Source organism: Haemorhous mexicanus, chromosome 11 (genome assembly GCF_027477595.1).
Source record: "Haemorhous mexicanus isolate bHaeMex1 chromosome 11, bHaeMex1.pri, whole genome shotgun sequence".
In the NCBI taxonomy this organism is placed as follows: Eukaryota; Metazoa; Chordata; class Aves; order Passeriformes; family Fringillidae; genus Haemorhous; species Haemorhous mexicanus.
The window spans coordinates 10,574,298-10,591,497 of record NC_082351.1 but is presented as its reverse complement, the minus strand read 5'-3'; the positions used below and the strand labels follow the sequence as shown (position 1 = coordinate 10,591,497).

General features: G+C 39.7%; 1 protein-coding gene across 1 annotated transcript in view; it reads right to left on the bottom strand.

Moving 5' to 3' along the window:
- The window catches only part of CACNA1D (calcium voltage-gated channel subunit alpha1 D), a 166,635-nt gene that overhangs the window by 3,310 nt on the left and 146,125 nt on the right, over window positions 1-17,200 (bottom strand). Inside the window, exons 39-46 of the mRNA XM_059856934.1 lie at window positions 16,429-16,559; window positions 8,485-8,601; window positions 6,614-6,978; window positions 6,293-6,319; window positions 5,256-5,405; window positions 4,142-4,305; window positions 1,346-1,467; window positions 354-674 (exon numbers count right to left, since the gene is read on the bottom strand). Of these exons, the coding sequence (XP_059712917.1) occupies window positions 354-674; window positions 1,346-1,467; window positions 4,142-4,305; window positions 5,256-5,405; window positions 6,293-6,319; window positions 6,614-6,978; window positions 8,485-8,601; window positions 16,429-16,559 (1,397 nt within the window). The remainder of the gene's footprint in view (window positions 1-353; window positions 675-1,345; window positions 1,468-4,141; window positions 4,306-5,255; window positions 5,406-6,292; window positions 6,320-6,613; window positions 6,979-8,484; window positions 8,602-16,428; window positions 16,560-17,200) is intronic.

Sequence of the window (17,200 nt, the reverse complement as noted above, 5' to 3'; positions counted from 1 at the left end):
CAATTAGAGATTTAGCTTATGAAGTTCCATCCATCTTGTTTTTCTCTCTTCAGTCCCCATTGTTTATGCTCTTGGGCCTGAGATACGGGCCAGTTATCCTTGGTGCCCAGCTAGAGAAGGAATTGTTTTGTTTCTCTACTCTGTGGAGAGAGCTGACTATCTCCTAATATGAAGCTCAGACCCACACAGCTGACTGTCTCCTAATATGAAGCTCACACACTAAAGCAGCACAGAATCTAGAAAATATAAAAGCTAAAACCTGAGGCCCCAGACTTAATTCTGTGCTTTGAAGAGTTAACCCAAAACGCCCAGAGGGGCACTTTTGGCTGGCTCAGAGGCCCTGCAGCACTCACCGCCTCCACCAGGCTGTCGGCGCTCCTCTGCTTGTCGCTGTGTTTGTGCCGCAGGTCGTTGGGCACGGTCAGGCTGGCTGGGGTGAACGTCCTGTAGGAGATGTCGGGGTCATCCGTGTACCAGGAGCTCCTGTGCAGGGAGGGCAGGCTGCCATTCATGTGCTCTGTGGAGTCAGCCCTGTCCACCTGGATCAGAGGGGTGTAATAGGGGGAGCGCTCCCTGTTGGGAGGGGTGGCGGGTGGGGTGGCCCAGGAACGCGTTGAGCGACTCGGGGAGTGTTTATGAGCTTTGCTGGAGTCCAGACCTGCCACAGCCATCACCTGGCAAAGGGAAGCATTTTAGAAGTTAGTGATTTCAAATGCTCAGGCATGCTCATTTCTCACTTCAGCAGTTAGCTCAAACCAATTCCTTAGGCAGCAGCTATGCAAAGTTAACATTTTCTGATGTGTAATAGAGGAACAGGCCTGAAATTGGTAAATTGAATCAACAAAATGGTATTTTTTCCATTTTACTCATATCCCAAAATCTTTTTGAATATATTAATATATTAAACAAACAAATGAACAAAAACCAACCAACCAAACGAACAAATAAATAAATGAATATATGAAAAAAAAACAAAATATAAAAACATTCCTTCTCTCCAGGACAGGATAGGAAGCTGTCAGCATTTCCCAAGCTGGGTATTGAGCCTCAGAAGGTGTCTGAGTTGTACTTGCAAATTGTCACGAACGGAGTTGAGATAGGCAAACATTAATAGACAGCTGCTGCATTATGCAGTCCTGGTCAAAATTTAGGGCATGGTGACTCTGTGAACTCTCAGAGTTCAAGGGGCAGGCCACTCATTCTCTGTTTTGTACAAGGTCGATGTTCCAGAAGCTTTGAGTCTAGCAACAAATGTTTCACTTCAAACAACAGTGAAAGTCAGGAGTGCAATGTAGAGGCTGGAAAGATGTAATGCACTGTTGGTTGAGGAAAAGTGTGACTTTACCTGCTGTTGCATTAAGTGAAGTGGCAAAGCCGTGCGATGGTGAAAGTTAGGAGAGAGCGGGATGTCGTCCTGGCTACTTTGTCGGCGGAGGCATTCGAAGTTAAAGGAAGATCGTCTGTGTGCTACAGGGAAACCATAACTCATTAGAAAAACAAAGGATTTTTCCTCAAAGTCTATTATTTCCAGAATTCCAGGATGAGTGAGCTGTGATACAAATTAAAACAGATCCTCCAGTAAGTAACAAGTTGTGCTAATAGAAGCAAGTGGCAGGTTATAAGATAAAGGACAGATTAACCACATAAGCAAAAGCAGTCCAAGGTGGATATCATAGAAGGAACCTAACATCACAGTACTGGAAGCAGCTGTTTCAGAAAACAAGCTTCTCTGATGCAGCTGACTGGCTCAGACTGTCAGCTGCAAAGTTTTGCCATAACCTGCTGTGACTTTCTTCTTTCCTCCCCATGGCTTCAAGCTCTTGATTCTAATAAACCAGATTTCCCATAGGAAATATGAAATCTGCCCTTCCTTGGAAGCAATATGCAATGTGTGAAACTAAATCCAAGTCAACTCAGGTTGTCAGTTCCTGGTGTTTATTCTCTTGCTTAGGACAGCAACCATCCACAGTCTCTGCTGCTATGTGCACTTTCATGGTAGAAAGGAAAAAGTGGAAATCTGAACTGAATCAAGATGTTTGGCTGATGTGGAGATGTTTCAGCTGACCTTGTTGAAAACCTGCAGAATAATGGGGAGCACGTGGGTATCATTCCTCTGTGCCAGCTTCAATGCTGAACTGCTGCTGGAATCCAGATCCACCCTCACAGCTGCAAGCACTGGACAGGACACTGGAGAGAACCTGGCTGTTCCAAGTGCCATGGAGTTATGGCACCACACAGTTATCATCAGACACTTCATGCTGGATACTAACAGAGAGCCCCTGAACTAAAACAGGCACCTCCACAAGGTCATTCTGTCCAACTAAAGCAAACCTTGTCTCTCTCCCTTGTCTCTGTGGCAAATCCAAATATAGGGATGTGAGCCTTAGCTCCTAATCCTAATATGCTAAATGTCCCAACACCAAAATGTATAATAAGCAACCCAAAAAGTCCCTTCATCCAAAACAACGCACTTCTTTGCACATGTTTCTCTGCAGAGAAGAGGCTGAAAGAAAATCTCAGTCATTCCTCAGTACACTTCTGGGAGCTGCTCAAATACTGTGGAGATGAGTTTGGTATAGAAGCATCCAGAAAGCTTGACACAGAGCTCAATTTACTGACTGCAGTACTCAGCCAAGGCACTGGATGTTATGTTCACTTGGACTGAATCAGATGCTAGCAGGAACTGTTTAGTGCAATGTTGCATGCCTTTTTTTTTTTTTTGCTTTTTTCTTTATTCATGTGAGACAATCAAGGCTTCATCCAGAGGCCAAACAGCCCATACACTGGTTGCAAATAATAGATCTGAGATTCTTTTAAAATCTGCTCAGATACTGAGCTGCTAAAATCTCTCAACTCTTTTCCTGAATATAAAATAAATGGTTATGACAGGAGGTCTGGCACTGATTGCTCTTATGACATTACATTGGTGAAAGTCAAGGACTTCCTAAATAACCCTTATGCAATTTCGATCAGAACTATGTCCTCCTATCCTAGGATATCAAATAATCTTATATAGTACCTTAATCTAGTTTCCTGTAGGTGAGATACAAAGCATAATTTCCTCTAAACAAATGCCAAACAATGTCATTAAAACTTTATCTCCAAGACTGCAGTTAGAGGAAACCTTTAACCCTCCACTCAAAACATTTTCATGGGCAGACCCAGGACAATTTTTATATGAAATGTTTTCTCCTGCAATCTGTGGAATGGATATACAAAGCATCTTTGGCTTAAAATTCCTCTGTTATCAGAGAGGCTTTAGAAAGATGTACAGGGGCCTCCTTTCAAGTCTCTCCCTCATCTGATGTGTTTCCCTTCTGCCACTGAAGGACAGACAGCAGCTTTCTGTACCCTTCACTGTTGTTCAGCCTAGTTATTCACTCTCTGTGGTGCAAGACTCATTCTTCCCCTGTACCCCCTAAGGGCAGAAAGCCAAAAAGCAGAGAGCATTCCCAGTCTTGTAAGGAGATGAGTGCCTAAAGTGGAGATCCAGTACTGGCAGTATTGCTGGAGAATGCTACGTTTAGTATATAAAAATATATTTTGCTGCTGCCTTTTCCCACAGCTTTCTGTAGCTTTAAACAGTCTGAGACTGCACCTCAGATATAAAATTATCTCAATACACTTGAGAATCTCTGAGACAAGAAAAAGCCTTAAAAAGAGGTTGCTTTTGCACTCAGAGGTCAAAGACCAAACCCAAGAATTTTGAGTCTGTGCCTAGTTTCACCAGAGGATTAGCACTGCTAATCTCTGCAGTATGGCCTGGAATGTCCAAAGACAGGATTGCAAGATAAGAACCATGACATCTTGTAGAAATGCATATAAAGCAATATTGTTCTTGAGATAAGGAAAAACCAAGGGATAGCTATAAGGAAGAGAAGAAATGAAAATTAAAGAATCAGGAAAATACATCTGTTGACAATGCTAATTCCATCTATAAATTGAAAAATCTTCTCCCTCAGAAGAAACACAGAATTTTAAGCATTGTTCCTGAGACAGCAGAATAAAGTACCAATGTCAATCTGGAATAAGATGCTTAAAATTCAAGTTAAAAAAAAAAAAATCCTTTTTAAACTGGAATTAGTCTGACTGCATTTGAATTATTTCAGATTTGCAAAGCAATTGTCCTTAATGTACTTACGTGGTGGTGTTGGAGGTAGCAGCCGTCTCCTAGGAGATCTTTTTGTATCATAACAGATCTGTGAATCATCTTCCTCAAAAAACCCATGTGGGTGATGGTAACCTTTTGGTCTCTCAAAATCCGATTCATGGCAGTGATATCTACAGTGATAATCATATCTATGCCTGCATTAAAAAAAAAAAAAAATAAAGAAAATATTCTTTCAGTGAGTTTTTGTAAGTAGTTACAAAATTTGTTTCCTTCTAAAAGATTTTCTACTTTTTCTCCAGCAAGAGAATTAAACACTGCATTCTGTAATTGCATAGCTCAGATTTATTCTTCAGTTTCTGTAGGATTTTGAGAGGGCATATACTTCTCTACTAGGTCAATTCTCAGGTTAAATTTTTAATCATATTGTATTTTCAATGAATTTACTCTTACCAGTACAGGCAAAAATGTAAGATCTCAGTTGCACACTGCTCTAAAAAATAAAATAAATACTCTCTTCCACTCCTGCGGTGCTCTCTTGAGAGCCCTGGGTAAGGTGCAGAGCACAGAAGCTCAGAATGGATTTAAGCCTCTTTCATTCTGGATATTCTGGTGTTTAAAATCAGATCTTGAAAGGGTGTTACTTGATGCTGATCATACACAAAAAAAAAAATAGTGACCTGAGAATTCTGTAAAATTTAGCTTTCATGCAAATCAGTGGGATGCAGATTAGGGTGCCAATCTTGCCAGAATTCAGCTGGTGAATGTAGCCCATATTGCAGGAGAAGGAGGAGGAGAATTAAGCATGTCTGGCACTTGAGCATATCCACTTATGGATCTAAGATAAAATGGCAATAAATTCCTCTACTTCTGAGCTTCACTTGAACATTTTTTAAAAAATGGACAGAAGCGGAGATTATTTTTGAGATGCTACTGAATGTAGTCAGTAGAAGGGAAACATTCCATCTTTGGAATACTCTCCTCCTCATCATTTCCCATTTCAGCAGTTGTGGAGTATTAATTTCTTTAGAGAATTTGCAGTGTGAACATGATTAGTGAAGCCTTAGCATCTACGTACCTTAAATACCAAAATATTTTTACACACAATTTTATTTAACAAATATTTTTATTTAACAAATATCTTCACCTGTTTCCTGACAACATACTGTCATCTTCATAATATTCCTCTCCACTGTAGTACTCCTGCTCCCCCAGATAATGATCATCATTGCAGTAGTCTTGCACTTCATGTTCTTCCCGGCGAATGGTCGGTCGGCGCCCATCACCAGTGTCAGACCTGGAAGCAGCAACCAAATAGGAATTTTTATTCTCTTTATATCAATTATATATTGTTTATAATGTTCTTATAATTCTTTTAATGTTCTTCAAAGAGGAGAAGAAAAAGACAAGCATTAACAACTCTCTAGGTGAGGATGTGATGTTACAGCAGTGCAGTTCAGAACATGAATGATGTATCTGTTCCTTAAAGATGGCTTTCCTTTATTTCCTTCTGGTACAACAGAAAAGCAATAAAAAGATGCTCAGTGAAATCAGATACATTCAAGACTTTTTATATGATATACATTGTCATTTGGAAAAACACAGCCTCTCTCCAATGCCTGAAGTTTGCCAAATGGCTCAAATACAAAGTTCTCACTGAGGTTTTCAAAAAGAAATCTGAAATGGGTATGCAAATCTAGACATTAAAACCACCACTGACCATCCATTTACCAATGCACTTTAATTAAAACAATAGAACAATATTTTAAGAAGTGCCTTAGAAAATATTTAGACAGAAGATCAGGAAAGATTTTGGGTTCCCCATAAAAGGAACTGTACACATTAACACTTATCAAAGCTAACACCAGTGGTTTTTCCAGTCTTGGTAAGTCAATTTTTAACAAGGGCTACAGTAAGGTGTGATCTTTAGCCTGTTGAAAACTGCAGAAACCTGCCTGGACTTTCAAAAGGGCTTAAATCATTTTGAACTCTACCAAAAGTTTGTCCTTTTAGAAAAGGCAGTAAAAAAATAGAGTTAAAAATTGTCACTTAAGTTACTGAGCATGAGCATTGTTATATGTTATACAGTTAGTTTAGAAAAGAAACAGGAAAGGAGAGAGAAAAGAAAAAAAAAAAGAAAAACTCCCCATCCTCTTCAATTATGTCAGAACAATATCAACTCACCTAATATATGTTTCATAGTAGCGTGTTCTATCCAGGTAGGCCACAAAAATGAGAAAAATATTTTAAGAACAAGTCATTTAGAGAAATTCTTTGGTGATTACAATGTCTGTGCTGTAACTAATGATTTCACTTTCAAGACAACTGCTACTTTCAAACCTCAGTAAAGCTTTATGCATTTCCCATTCATCAGAGCTACATTTTAAATATACCTCATACATCGGTAGGCAACAGAAATGAAGATTCAAATGAATTTCACTTAGCTTAAATTTCCTATAGTGTATTCATAAATTTATTTAAAAACAAAGGTACATTTAAGTTTACCTCCTGCTGCTTGGCCTTCTCCTCTTCTCGTGGTCAGTCCTGGAGTGTGAGCGGTAACCGTTCTCAGACCGGTGCTCACGATTCCCAAAACTTGGGTGTTTCCCATGGACTTTGGACACGTTGGCATTATTGAGATTGGCATTTGTTGAGTTTGGAACGTGCTTTCCTACCGAGTTGTGGTTATGATGGTTGTGGTACACAGAGTTTCCTGCCTGATGGTACATGTTTTTCTCAGCATCACTTGCAGAGGGAATTGAAGGCCGCTGGACATGCAAGGGACGGTGCGTGGTGTTGATTTGCTGAAATGAATCTCGTCTGTCACTGCTAATGTGGTTTATGTGGTTGCCAAAGAGGGCACCATTCCTCTGTTTTAGGGGAATAGAAAGAAAAAATTATATCAGATACCTTAACAGAACATACTCTTGACAGTGACAACTTACTTTTCTCTCCTACATGCATACAAAAGTAGCAATTCAAGTAACCTGTGATTTTTCTTTCTAATTTTATGATGCTTCAGATGGGATCTCCTGAAGTGACAGAGATGTGATTGTGGTGATGACAATATTGTATTTCAGAGTCAAATCAACAGTATGCTGTGATCATTATTCTTTTCCACACAAGTAAAAGTGACATATCCAGCTTTCTCCACATTTTATTACGCAGGAGAAACCTAGATTCCCATAAATGAACATGCACCAGCTTCCTCAGAAAGAGATGTGCTTGCTTAATTTTTGGGAAGGCTTTGGTGGAGTTCTGTGCTGCTCTCCCAGGGCAGGGGTTTGCAGCAGGTGTCACTCAGACAGGATGGAGTGCCATGCAACAGCTTGCAAGCAAATCCCAGGGAGGGAACATTCAGCTCCAGTGCTTCCATTCTTTCTTCTCGCAGAGGTACAAGAAAGAGTTTCTGTTTATCAGCCCTGAGGGTGTGATGGATGGTGAAAGAGAGGATGAGGTGCTAAGGTATGGCTATGACATGCAGCTGTCTTGGACACCTGACCCAGGTTAGGGAGCCTCCCTGTCTAGCCAGGTGTGGGTCCTGGATGACAGCAGTCTGAGTTGCAGCTCAATCTAGAGAAGACAGGAGGTAATGATGGTTGGCAGAGAAATGCATCTACTGATGGCAGCTGAGGCACTGTCTCCAGTGCCACATCCTCCTTTTTGCAAAGGACAGCAGCAAGCTATGGGGCTTCTGCTGTAATTCCTGCAGAAGCATGATTTTACATCTGCTTCTTCTGAAATGCTTGGGAAAAAAAGTTTTCTTGCTGGCTGACAAATGGTTTGCAGACTGCCTCTGATTATAACACCAAATTTACATGTTCACCATTTAGGACTAAATAGCATAAAGAGGAAACCTAATCCTTTTTTCTGATTGATTCTTATTGATCTCCCTCATGGGATTGGAAATGGCATTTGATTTAGTTGATCTCTGTGTAACCCCATGTATTCATTTTAAATACACAGCTCCATGTCTGTTGTGGTTTGTTTTCATAGACTTTCATTCTCTTCTTCCTATCTACCATTGCAGAGGTTAAAACCAGTTTCAACCTTGCCACTATCAAAATTTGAGATGGCAAGGTTCATACTTTTTAATAGGATTTGCTTAAGGAAAAAAAAAGAATTAATGAGAAAGAATTAGGGGCAAGAGAAGAACCCTGCAGGAACTGCTTCCTAAACTTATGAAGAAAAGCAAGTGTCCTGATACTACCATTTTTATAGATTTGTACATAAAATATACTTATTTAAAAAATATTTCTATTTTCTGATTTGAGGGGTTTAAAAGTATTGCTATGTTATATCATATTCAAGGACAATGTCATTTTTACTCTCATATAATACAAAAAACAATTCACATGGTCGTGTTCTGACATTACTTTATAAACATCTTCCTCCTCCTCTGGATTGTTTTCCTCTGGTTCATCATCTTGCAAGTCACAGGAAATAGCTCGGCGTATTTCTGGGCCAATATCATGAAGTGTCCTTAGTCCTGCCTAAATCAATGACAACACCATAATACATTAGGAATGCAAATTCTTTTTTGCTCTTTAATTACTGGTGTCAAAATTATTTTAAAAGACAATTAACAGTTTTTGTATCCTGACATCCGCAGAGGATGCATTCTGCTGTGAGTTCTTTTACTGTTAGTAATAAAAAGTTTATATATTCCAGTACCACCCTGGTAGTACTGAGGTGATCATGTCTTTAGCATCACAGTGTAGATACTGACTAAAACACCACTGATGTTTATGGGCCCCTATAGAAGAACAATTAATCTTATTAAAAAGTGGAAGTAATCAGCAGGAACTACAATAAAATGCATTTCAATGAGATGTATATTTAATGTTCAAAACATGTTTGCAGCCTGTGTCAACAAAGGAAACACAAGGAGATCTTTGCTATAGCAACAGCAATTTTAGCAGAGCTCAGACGGAAAAGAAAGCAGTGAAATAATTCCAGCTCATCTGCACTGCACTGTGATTTGCAGATATTTGGTTTAAAGCTTTAGTTTAGGATAGAAAACCATTGAGTTACAGCAGCAGAGACTCAGCGTACACCAGTTCACATTCCTCTCAAGTTTGCTACCACAAGCAACCTTTAAGAACAGGGATAAAGCTGGCACTGTCCAGGACAGATCTGCACATCAGGGAGGAGAGAGACATCACACCCCACACCAAGAGCTCAGTGGTTTGTGCAGGCCTTACTTCAAAAAGGAGACATTCCTCCTGGTTTAACTCTGCTATGATCCCAAGCAAGAATCACAATCTCATTCTCCCCAGCAACTTCTTTCATCTCCTCAGGTTCAGAAGAAATCCAAGATGTGTGTGTTTAACCCTTTACTACCATTACACTTACACACTACTAAAAATCCTGCACAGCAATTTTTGGTTATGATCTAAAAACCTGACATTCTTTTTTTAACATTTTTGAAGGAGATGTGAGGGCTGTCCCAGCACAACACTGACATTGCATGTTACTTGCCCTGAGGTAGCACCAGGATGTGCAGAGAATTTTGTGTTTCAGAGCTGCAGAAGGAGCCAAGAGACCCTGGAGGACCCCAAACATGGCTTGGTCTCATTCATGCTGTTTCCTCACACACTCCACGAGCACACTCAGAACTGCTCAAAACAGAAACAGCTGCTTTGCTGGGGAGAAAAATGGCATTTCTGCAGGGTGGGCAATCAGAACCTGGAAAGGGATGGACCAAAAAGCTTTGAACCTTAATGGTGTAGATTTACCACAGGTTCCACTTCAGGTTTCACTCCCTCCTGTATTTCCCTTCTGTAAAAGGTGCCTGACTAATCACATCATCTACATCTATTTGGCAATTCAGTTTTCTTCCTCAGGAATGAACTTTGAGAGTTATGCCAGAATTGAACAAGGCTCTAAGAATCATTTACTAGTGAGTTAATATACAATACTCATTTCATGAATACATTGTGCTTTCTCCCACTTCTTATGCTAATTGCATGGTCAGAACCCCAGCAAGGTTCTGGCTAATGTCATCATTTTGCAAGGTGCTAAAGGAAAGCAAAATTAACACTTTAAGGTACACCTATTCAAGTGGAAGACCAGAGGCTTCTACTGATTCAGCAGAGACAAATGCAGTATTTATGTACTAGAGGACTGCTATTATATTTTGGTTATTTGACTATTATCTAGAAGAGCCACTTGTATTTCACACTCACTACCTGCTGACTTAAGAGCAAAGAGAACTAAAAAGAACAAAAAACTTCAACTGGCACTTTAACATAAAAATAAACTGAGTTTAGTATGAACAGAATACAATTTGAAAACTGCCAAAATAATGTAATTAGCATCCAGAAAAATACCTGAATAGACCTACACTACAGCACTGAACATTTAATAATAGGATACACATAATAAGAGACACAGCAAAGTCTGGATTGTCCAGAGTTATTCCTGGTGGAGAAGCCCATCTCCCAACCCTGCCTGAGTGTGCTGCTCTACAACTGCACAAAAGCTCTGAGTTCTCTGCCAGCCCAGGCTGCCAGAGCTGAGCCCTTCTGTGAACACAGCACTGTCAGAGAGCAGCACCAGACAAAATTTAACTCTGACACAATCTACTAGCTCATACTCCTGTCTTCCAAATTGTGGCAAAGCCCCACAGATATATGCCTGGAAGCTGAGAAAAGCCACGTGTTTGACAGCAACACACTGAACAGTAATTTAATTTTGATTACATTTCCAACTGCCATCTGGCTTACTTCTGGGTGAATTACCTCTCCTTTACCCCAGAGAAAGCAGGCAGCCTTTATCATCTCATCTCTCTCCAGTAAAACTCATTCCCAAGTAACAGACCTCTTGCATTTCCACAGCAGTGGAAGAAAGAAACCTGGATCACCATATGCAAAGGTGATCTTTATTAAACTGAACCCAGCAGATTCATTCACTCACAGCCAGCACTGAAGCTCTCAAGCAACACCAATCTACAGAATTAAAATATTCCTCAGTTTATTTGCTCTAATGAATGACCTACAACAACTTTGTGAGCTCTCTCCTTAAAATGACTACTCCCACTTGCTGTCTCATCTTACCTGGTGCAATCCAACAGCATCATAAATAATCCAAGAAATATTTTATGGGGAACACCACATCATGATACAAATGCTCATGCTGATAGGACAATTCTTCATTAGACCAGTCAGCTACCTGACATAAAAACACAGGAATTGGTACTTTTATGTCAATAGGAAAATCCCTTCTTTGAACCTTAATGAATCTTAATGTCTTCTGCAAAGACTGAGGCAGCATGGACTGATCAAACATTTCACTTTACATTCAAGCACTTCAAAACCAAAGATCTCTGAAACAAAAGAGTGCACACAAACATGAAACCAACCTTCCTCACACCTCTTTGGTTTACAGGGAAGTGTCCTTCAGATACACATTCCCTCCATAATATTGCACATTTTAGTCTACCCAGCCAGAACCCTGGTGACAGTGTAACACACAAGAGAGCAATGGCAGCACTCCATGTCCTCCCTTTGTGAGGTTCTAAAAACTGCTACATTTAAACCAGAGATAGAAACAAAAGCTGAGCAGATGGGGCTTTTCAAAAAAGAAAGCCTGGGCAGTGAATTGTCTACCCTTGCCAGAGGTGTACTTGTTTCTTTTTCACTAGGACTGCTCAAGTCATTAGGAGATGGTTATTACCCTACACAGAACTTCATAAGATTTTATTACATACAGAGATTCAAGATGGGATACATTCCTGAAGCATCATGTTATAATGACTTTTTAAAAAAATCAAATTTGAGTGTTACAGAGGGATTGCTTCCTCACAGTCCTTGAGCATGGCCCTAACTCTACAGATTTCACTAGAAGTTGGCAAAAGAAGTTATTTCTTGTTCAGACACTTGGTTTATCCAAAATTTAATTTTTGATTCCTTTCTTGCTTCATCTTTTATTCCTTGTAGGTGAGAGAAAGATGAGAAGCATCAGTCCAAAGGTTACTCAGCAAAGCAGTGACACATAGAGTGCTGAGCAGCATAATTACACGAGAAACCCAAGCATGTCTTTAATTAGGCTTTCCCATAAATGCCCAGAACGACTGCAGATGAACATGGTAATTCTGTGCAGCTGTGCTCTGAAGGCACAACAGCACCTGCAGTGTTTTCTGGATGGCACAAGGCACTGATAAATCAGTGCTGGGTCCTAAACAGCGTCTCAAGAGACAATGACTGATGCTCCTGTCTCTGACACACCATTGAGATGATACAGATGTGTTTTCAAAAGCAGAAATAACAGAAATGTAGGAGTTCCTCATCCTCAGTGAGAAAAGACACCATATGACCAATAACTACCCCTAGACAGGTTATTTAGAGATTTGCCTTAAGAGGCTTGAAAGGCACCTCACACCAAACCATCAAAACATTTGGAAGTTAAACATGTAAACATTTTGAAAAGACTGCTTTTAAAAAATGCCAAACAGATTTTAAATCAACTTCCCACATCTACAGCATGCATAAAAGAGTAACACCATTTTAAATACATGTCTTCTATTAAGAAATCTGTGTCTAATGCAAGACTCCAGTCATGACTTTCAAAAAAAAAAAAAGTAAAATGCTTATAAATACTGGAACTACAAAAAATCATTTCCCCTGTACCTAAATTCAGTCCACAACCATTTTAAGGTATGGTCCAACCGACATGCTGATGTAGTTTAAGCTTAGTTTAAGAAGTGCAAGCACACTACCCTTATTTAAATAATATCATTGTCATCTACACTGTTTCCAGTGCTCCCTTTTTTGAGCTGTCCTAGAGTGGTACCAGGAACTGGAAGACACTGGCAAACTTTGCTTCCCAGACTTTACAACAGTGATGTATAGTTATGTATATTGCCATATAAACTCACTAGAACTGGAAAAAAGCACAAACACTAATTCTAAATGTTTATGTTTTCAGAGCTTCACAATCCTGGAAGCCTGGAATGACTCTAAAAACCTTCCTGTAAATCATTAGATTTATAGGTAAAGAACATGTTTTTATTATCTGCTTATTTTAGAGCAGAGAAAACCACAAAGAGTAAAAAACCTCAGAGCTACACTGACGCTTTAACATAAACATAAACAGAGGTTAGCAAGAACAGAATACAATGACAGAACTACTTCAGAAAGGAAAAAAGCATGCAGAGAAATAGCTGAATGACCTACACTATAGCAGTGGACATAGGAGACATAGTAGTCAAGCCTTGATTGCCCAGAGTTCTCCATCCTGGCAGAGTCAGCTCCCAGCACTGCAGCTGCACAAAGGCTCGGAGCTCCCTGCCAGCCCAGGCTGCCAGAGCTGAGCCCTTCTGGGAGCACCACAGGCACATCAGAGCACAATTAAATGGAACTTGAGCAACAAATTAACCCCTCAACTGATGGCTACCAGAGGGTGTGGCTTTTTCCATTTTCTATCACTGTTTACTGCAGGGTTAATAGTAGTTGTAACATTTGCAGAGAGAAAAACAGCATAATTAGTTTAATCTGAAACATTTCCAAAATCAGGGTCAGGTCAATAAATCAGTGCTTTTATGTACCTGGGATGTGAAAGAAAATATCCTTTGACTTTTATTTGTGTGTATTATATTAACAAAGAGGGCTACACATAAATAAATTTGAAATATAGATGTGTTACAAATATAACACATCTATATACAGATGTTACAGTAAGTGTTTTCCATAGGAAAAATAGTGTAGAATTAGTTCATTCCCTCTCTGTGCTAGATAAAAGTAATTAAAATTGCTCATGCTTCACTTAACACCTATTTTACTAGCAATGTGACCACTGTTTGGCTCAATACAAGTTTCCATCATTACACAAAGACATCCTTTTCTGACCCAGAAAATATATTTGTGGTCACTGCACAAGTATCAGTCAATAGCACAAGAAAGGCAGTGGAAACCCTTTTTGTTGGTGACTTCAGGGCATGTGTAACACCACAAAAACAGCATGAACAGCTGACTCAAACTGGTCACCCATCATTTCAGAGCCTCTTTTTGCCCAGCCCTCATAGGGGCATGAATTCCCCTGGGTCTGCAGAAGACAAACTGTGGGGTTCCAAGGGATGCTTTTACTGCAGCTCTGAAGGTTAGGAAGGGACTGTGAACAGCTGAAGAGAATAGCAGGTGGTTTTCTTCCTCCCTTGCAAGAGATGGGAGATAAAGAAAGCCAGGCTGGATAGTGCAGGAACTGCAGGGTTTACCAGATCCTTGGGAACCACGTCCTTCACTAATTAACCTGTTCATTCACCCCAAGAGAAAGTCACAGGTATCAGCAAAAGTACAAGAGCCTATGGCTTTTGACACAAATTGGAACAGGTGACTTTGCTTTTATCTGCTGGTTTGCTTAAGGATTTTGCAGCATGATATCCAGCTCTGTTTTAAAGCTGTATCCTCATATAAGCAATTGTTCTAACAAGCACAGCATTAGGACTTAGAATTTGACATGCTGCAGCTTCCAGTTTAAAATTATATTATTCATTTATATGCCTGACTGGGCTTTTTTTTTCCCAACCTCAGGTTTCAGGTCTCTTTGAAACAGTATTTCCATTTTTATTTGGTCAATCAAGCTGAGCTCCTACTGATTTGTTAGAAAGACACAAGCAGAAAAGAGGAAGGTGAGAAAAAAGAAAGCAATAATCTTCCCATCTACTGGCCTGGGTCATTTTCATGCCTTTGTTTTAATCAGGAAAAAAACCATGCCTCAAATCCCATAGTTCTTTACAGATTTCTAGTAGAGACTCATGGTCTTTTTTTTATTTAATTGAAAAATATTTGCCTAATGAGAGAGGAAGAGCAGAGTCTTTCCAGTTCCATCTTGCCCTCAGTCATTGAAAAGGAAGCAGAGTCTGACAATAAACAAGAGAGCACACTCACATTTACAGCTCAGTGGTTCTGTCTACAATGTTATGTGTGCAACTTCAAAAACACAAGTGGAAACCTGCAACACTGAGGCTCAAGACCAACTCTGACCTCCTTAAGCTCAAATGCTTCTGCAATAAAGAAGTCTGAAAAGTCCTGTCTAAAAATCCAACATCTTTCACTGCCCTCTAAACTGTTCACAGCCTTTTTATCAGTTCCATTACCAATAATTTTCTCTTCTCTCCTGTATGCAAAAACAGTTCACACATCCCTGGCAAGCCATGTGGGCACACACCCATAGCCAGGACTGGGGAGAATCTTCCCCTGCCTGTTGCATCTCTTGCGCTTGTGGTGATTTGGAACACAGTGGCAGTCAGAGCTGCCAGCAGAGACTTTCTTAGGAGATGGGAATGAAACACATCCCTCACTTAACACAGCAAAGATCATTTTGCTAAACTGAAGTGCAAACCAACAGGGTTTTAACAAACAGCATCTGAATCAAGTTAACACAGTTCTCCTCTTTTAGGAAGGGATTTTCTAAACACAGTCCTAAATTTTGGCATCAGAATAAAAAACTCTCAGAAACAAATATATTTACAGTTTGTAGCAAACTGCTAATCTTTAACTGAAATTCACAAAGTCCCAATCCAATAAAAATGGTGCAGTGTATGATGTCTGGAATTATTTGAGAACAGCTTTCCATTTGCCTGTTTCAAAGTTCATTGTACAAAGGCACCAGTGGAAAGAAGTTGTCAGAATTTGCTCTTTGGATCACATGTTCTCTATGGACTGCTTGCTGCAGGCCTGTTGAGAGACAGGAGGCCAAATCTATGGTCCTTGTTTCCATGTGATAGCTCATTTTAAGAGATAGACAGAAGTGTGTGACATTAATGCAGTATGTTAATACCTCCTATGATATAAATTCATGGATGAAAAATTCAGAATTTGCAAATAATAAAAAAAAAAGGAAGATAATTAACCCTAAGTGGAAAAGAAAAAGAAAAATGAGAACTAAGAAAAATGATACTGTATAAAAATCTATTTACTATGAGGTAATGCACAGCAGGAAGTTCCCTGAGAAGTGGCTTGTAGCATTTCAGGTACACAAGAAATTGAACAGTTAAAGCAAAACAAAGAACATAAATGATAGCTCAGAGCTTTATTTATCCAATATGCAATCAGCAACTTTAGACTGTGATTTACCTGCTAGACTTGCTAAGAAATTTCATAACTATTGCTACTGTTTGAGTAATCCATAGAGAATAAGTTTTTGCACTTACCTTGTTATAGACAGAACAGCAGGATTAGCTTTTACTTTTCTGACGAAAAAGGGCCAAAAGTGTCCCAGCTAAATAAAATCCTGGCAGCACTGCACAATCATCAATATTCATCTACCTGCTATTTCAAGTAAGCTCACAAAATGGTTAGTTAAAAACAGAAAACAATCACCTGCAGGGCAATGGTGGTGTTCTTCGCAGGATATTTCCCCACCAGTCCTTGTTCTTTGCGTTTCTTGAATTTCCTAAAGTAGTCCTGTATCAGGAAGGTGGCATAGAACTTCCCCACGGTTACCTCATCATCTAAATGAACAGACCAGACAGATCTCTCCCAAGTCAGCACATTTATCAATAGCCTGTACACTCACATCTGATTTGGGGGAAATGTGATGGGTGCAACAGGTACTATGCTTCCAACAATGGAGCCTGGCAGGGGCTCAAAAGCAATGTTTCAGCAAGCAGCTTTGTTCAGTCAGTTCAGTGAACTCATCCTAACAAAAGAGAAAATTCAATACTTTACCAAGGCTTGTGTACTCCTAATAAGTTTCTCCCAAAACCATGAACATGTTTGTATATACACAGAAGCTGAAGTACTGGCTTTAGTTACTTTGAGTAAATAGATTTAATTAACTCTACTATGTCTGTCATACACTGGTGTTCATAAGAGTGACTATGCCTTTTGCTGTCCCTGCTGAACCAAATTTGTTTGTTGGTGTATGTATTGTGTCAGTTCTGTAATGCTGAAAGAAGATTACTTCCATCAGTTAATTTTATACAATTCAAACAGGCAAACAGTCAGGGCAGTAAAATGTAGCACTTTTACAGAGTCACTGTTGTGAACAAAATCCAAATTTGAAAGTTTCCAAAGGCAGGTGCCATGTGAGGACACCAACACCTCCTGGTTCAGAGCAGGTTGAGAATGAATGGGGCTGTTCATGAGCCCA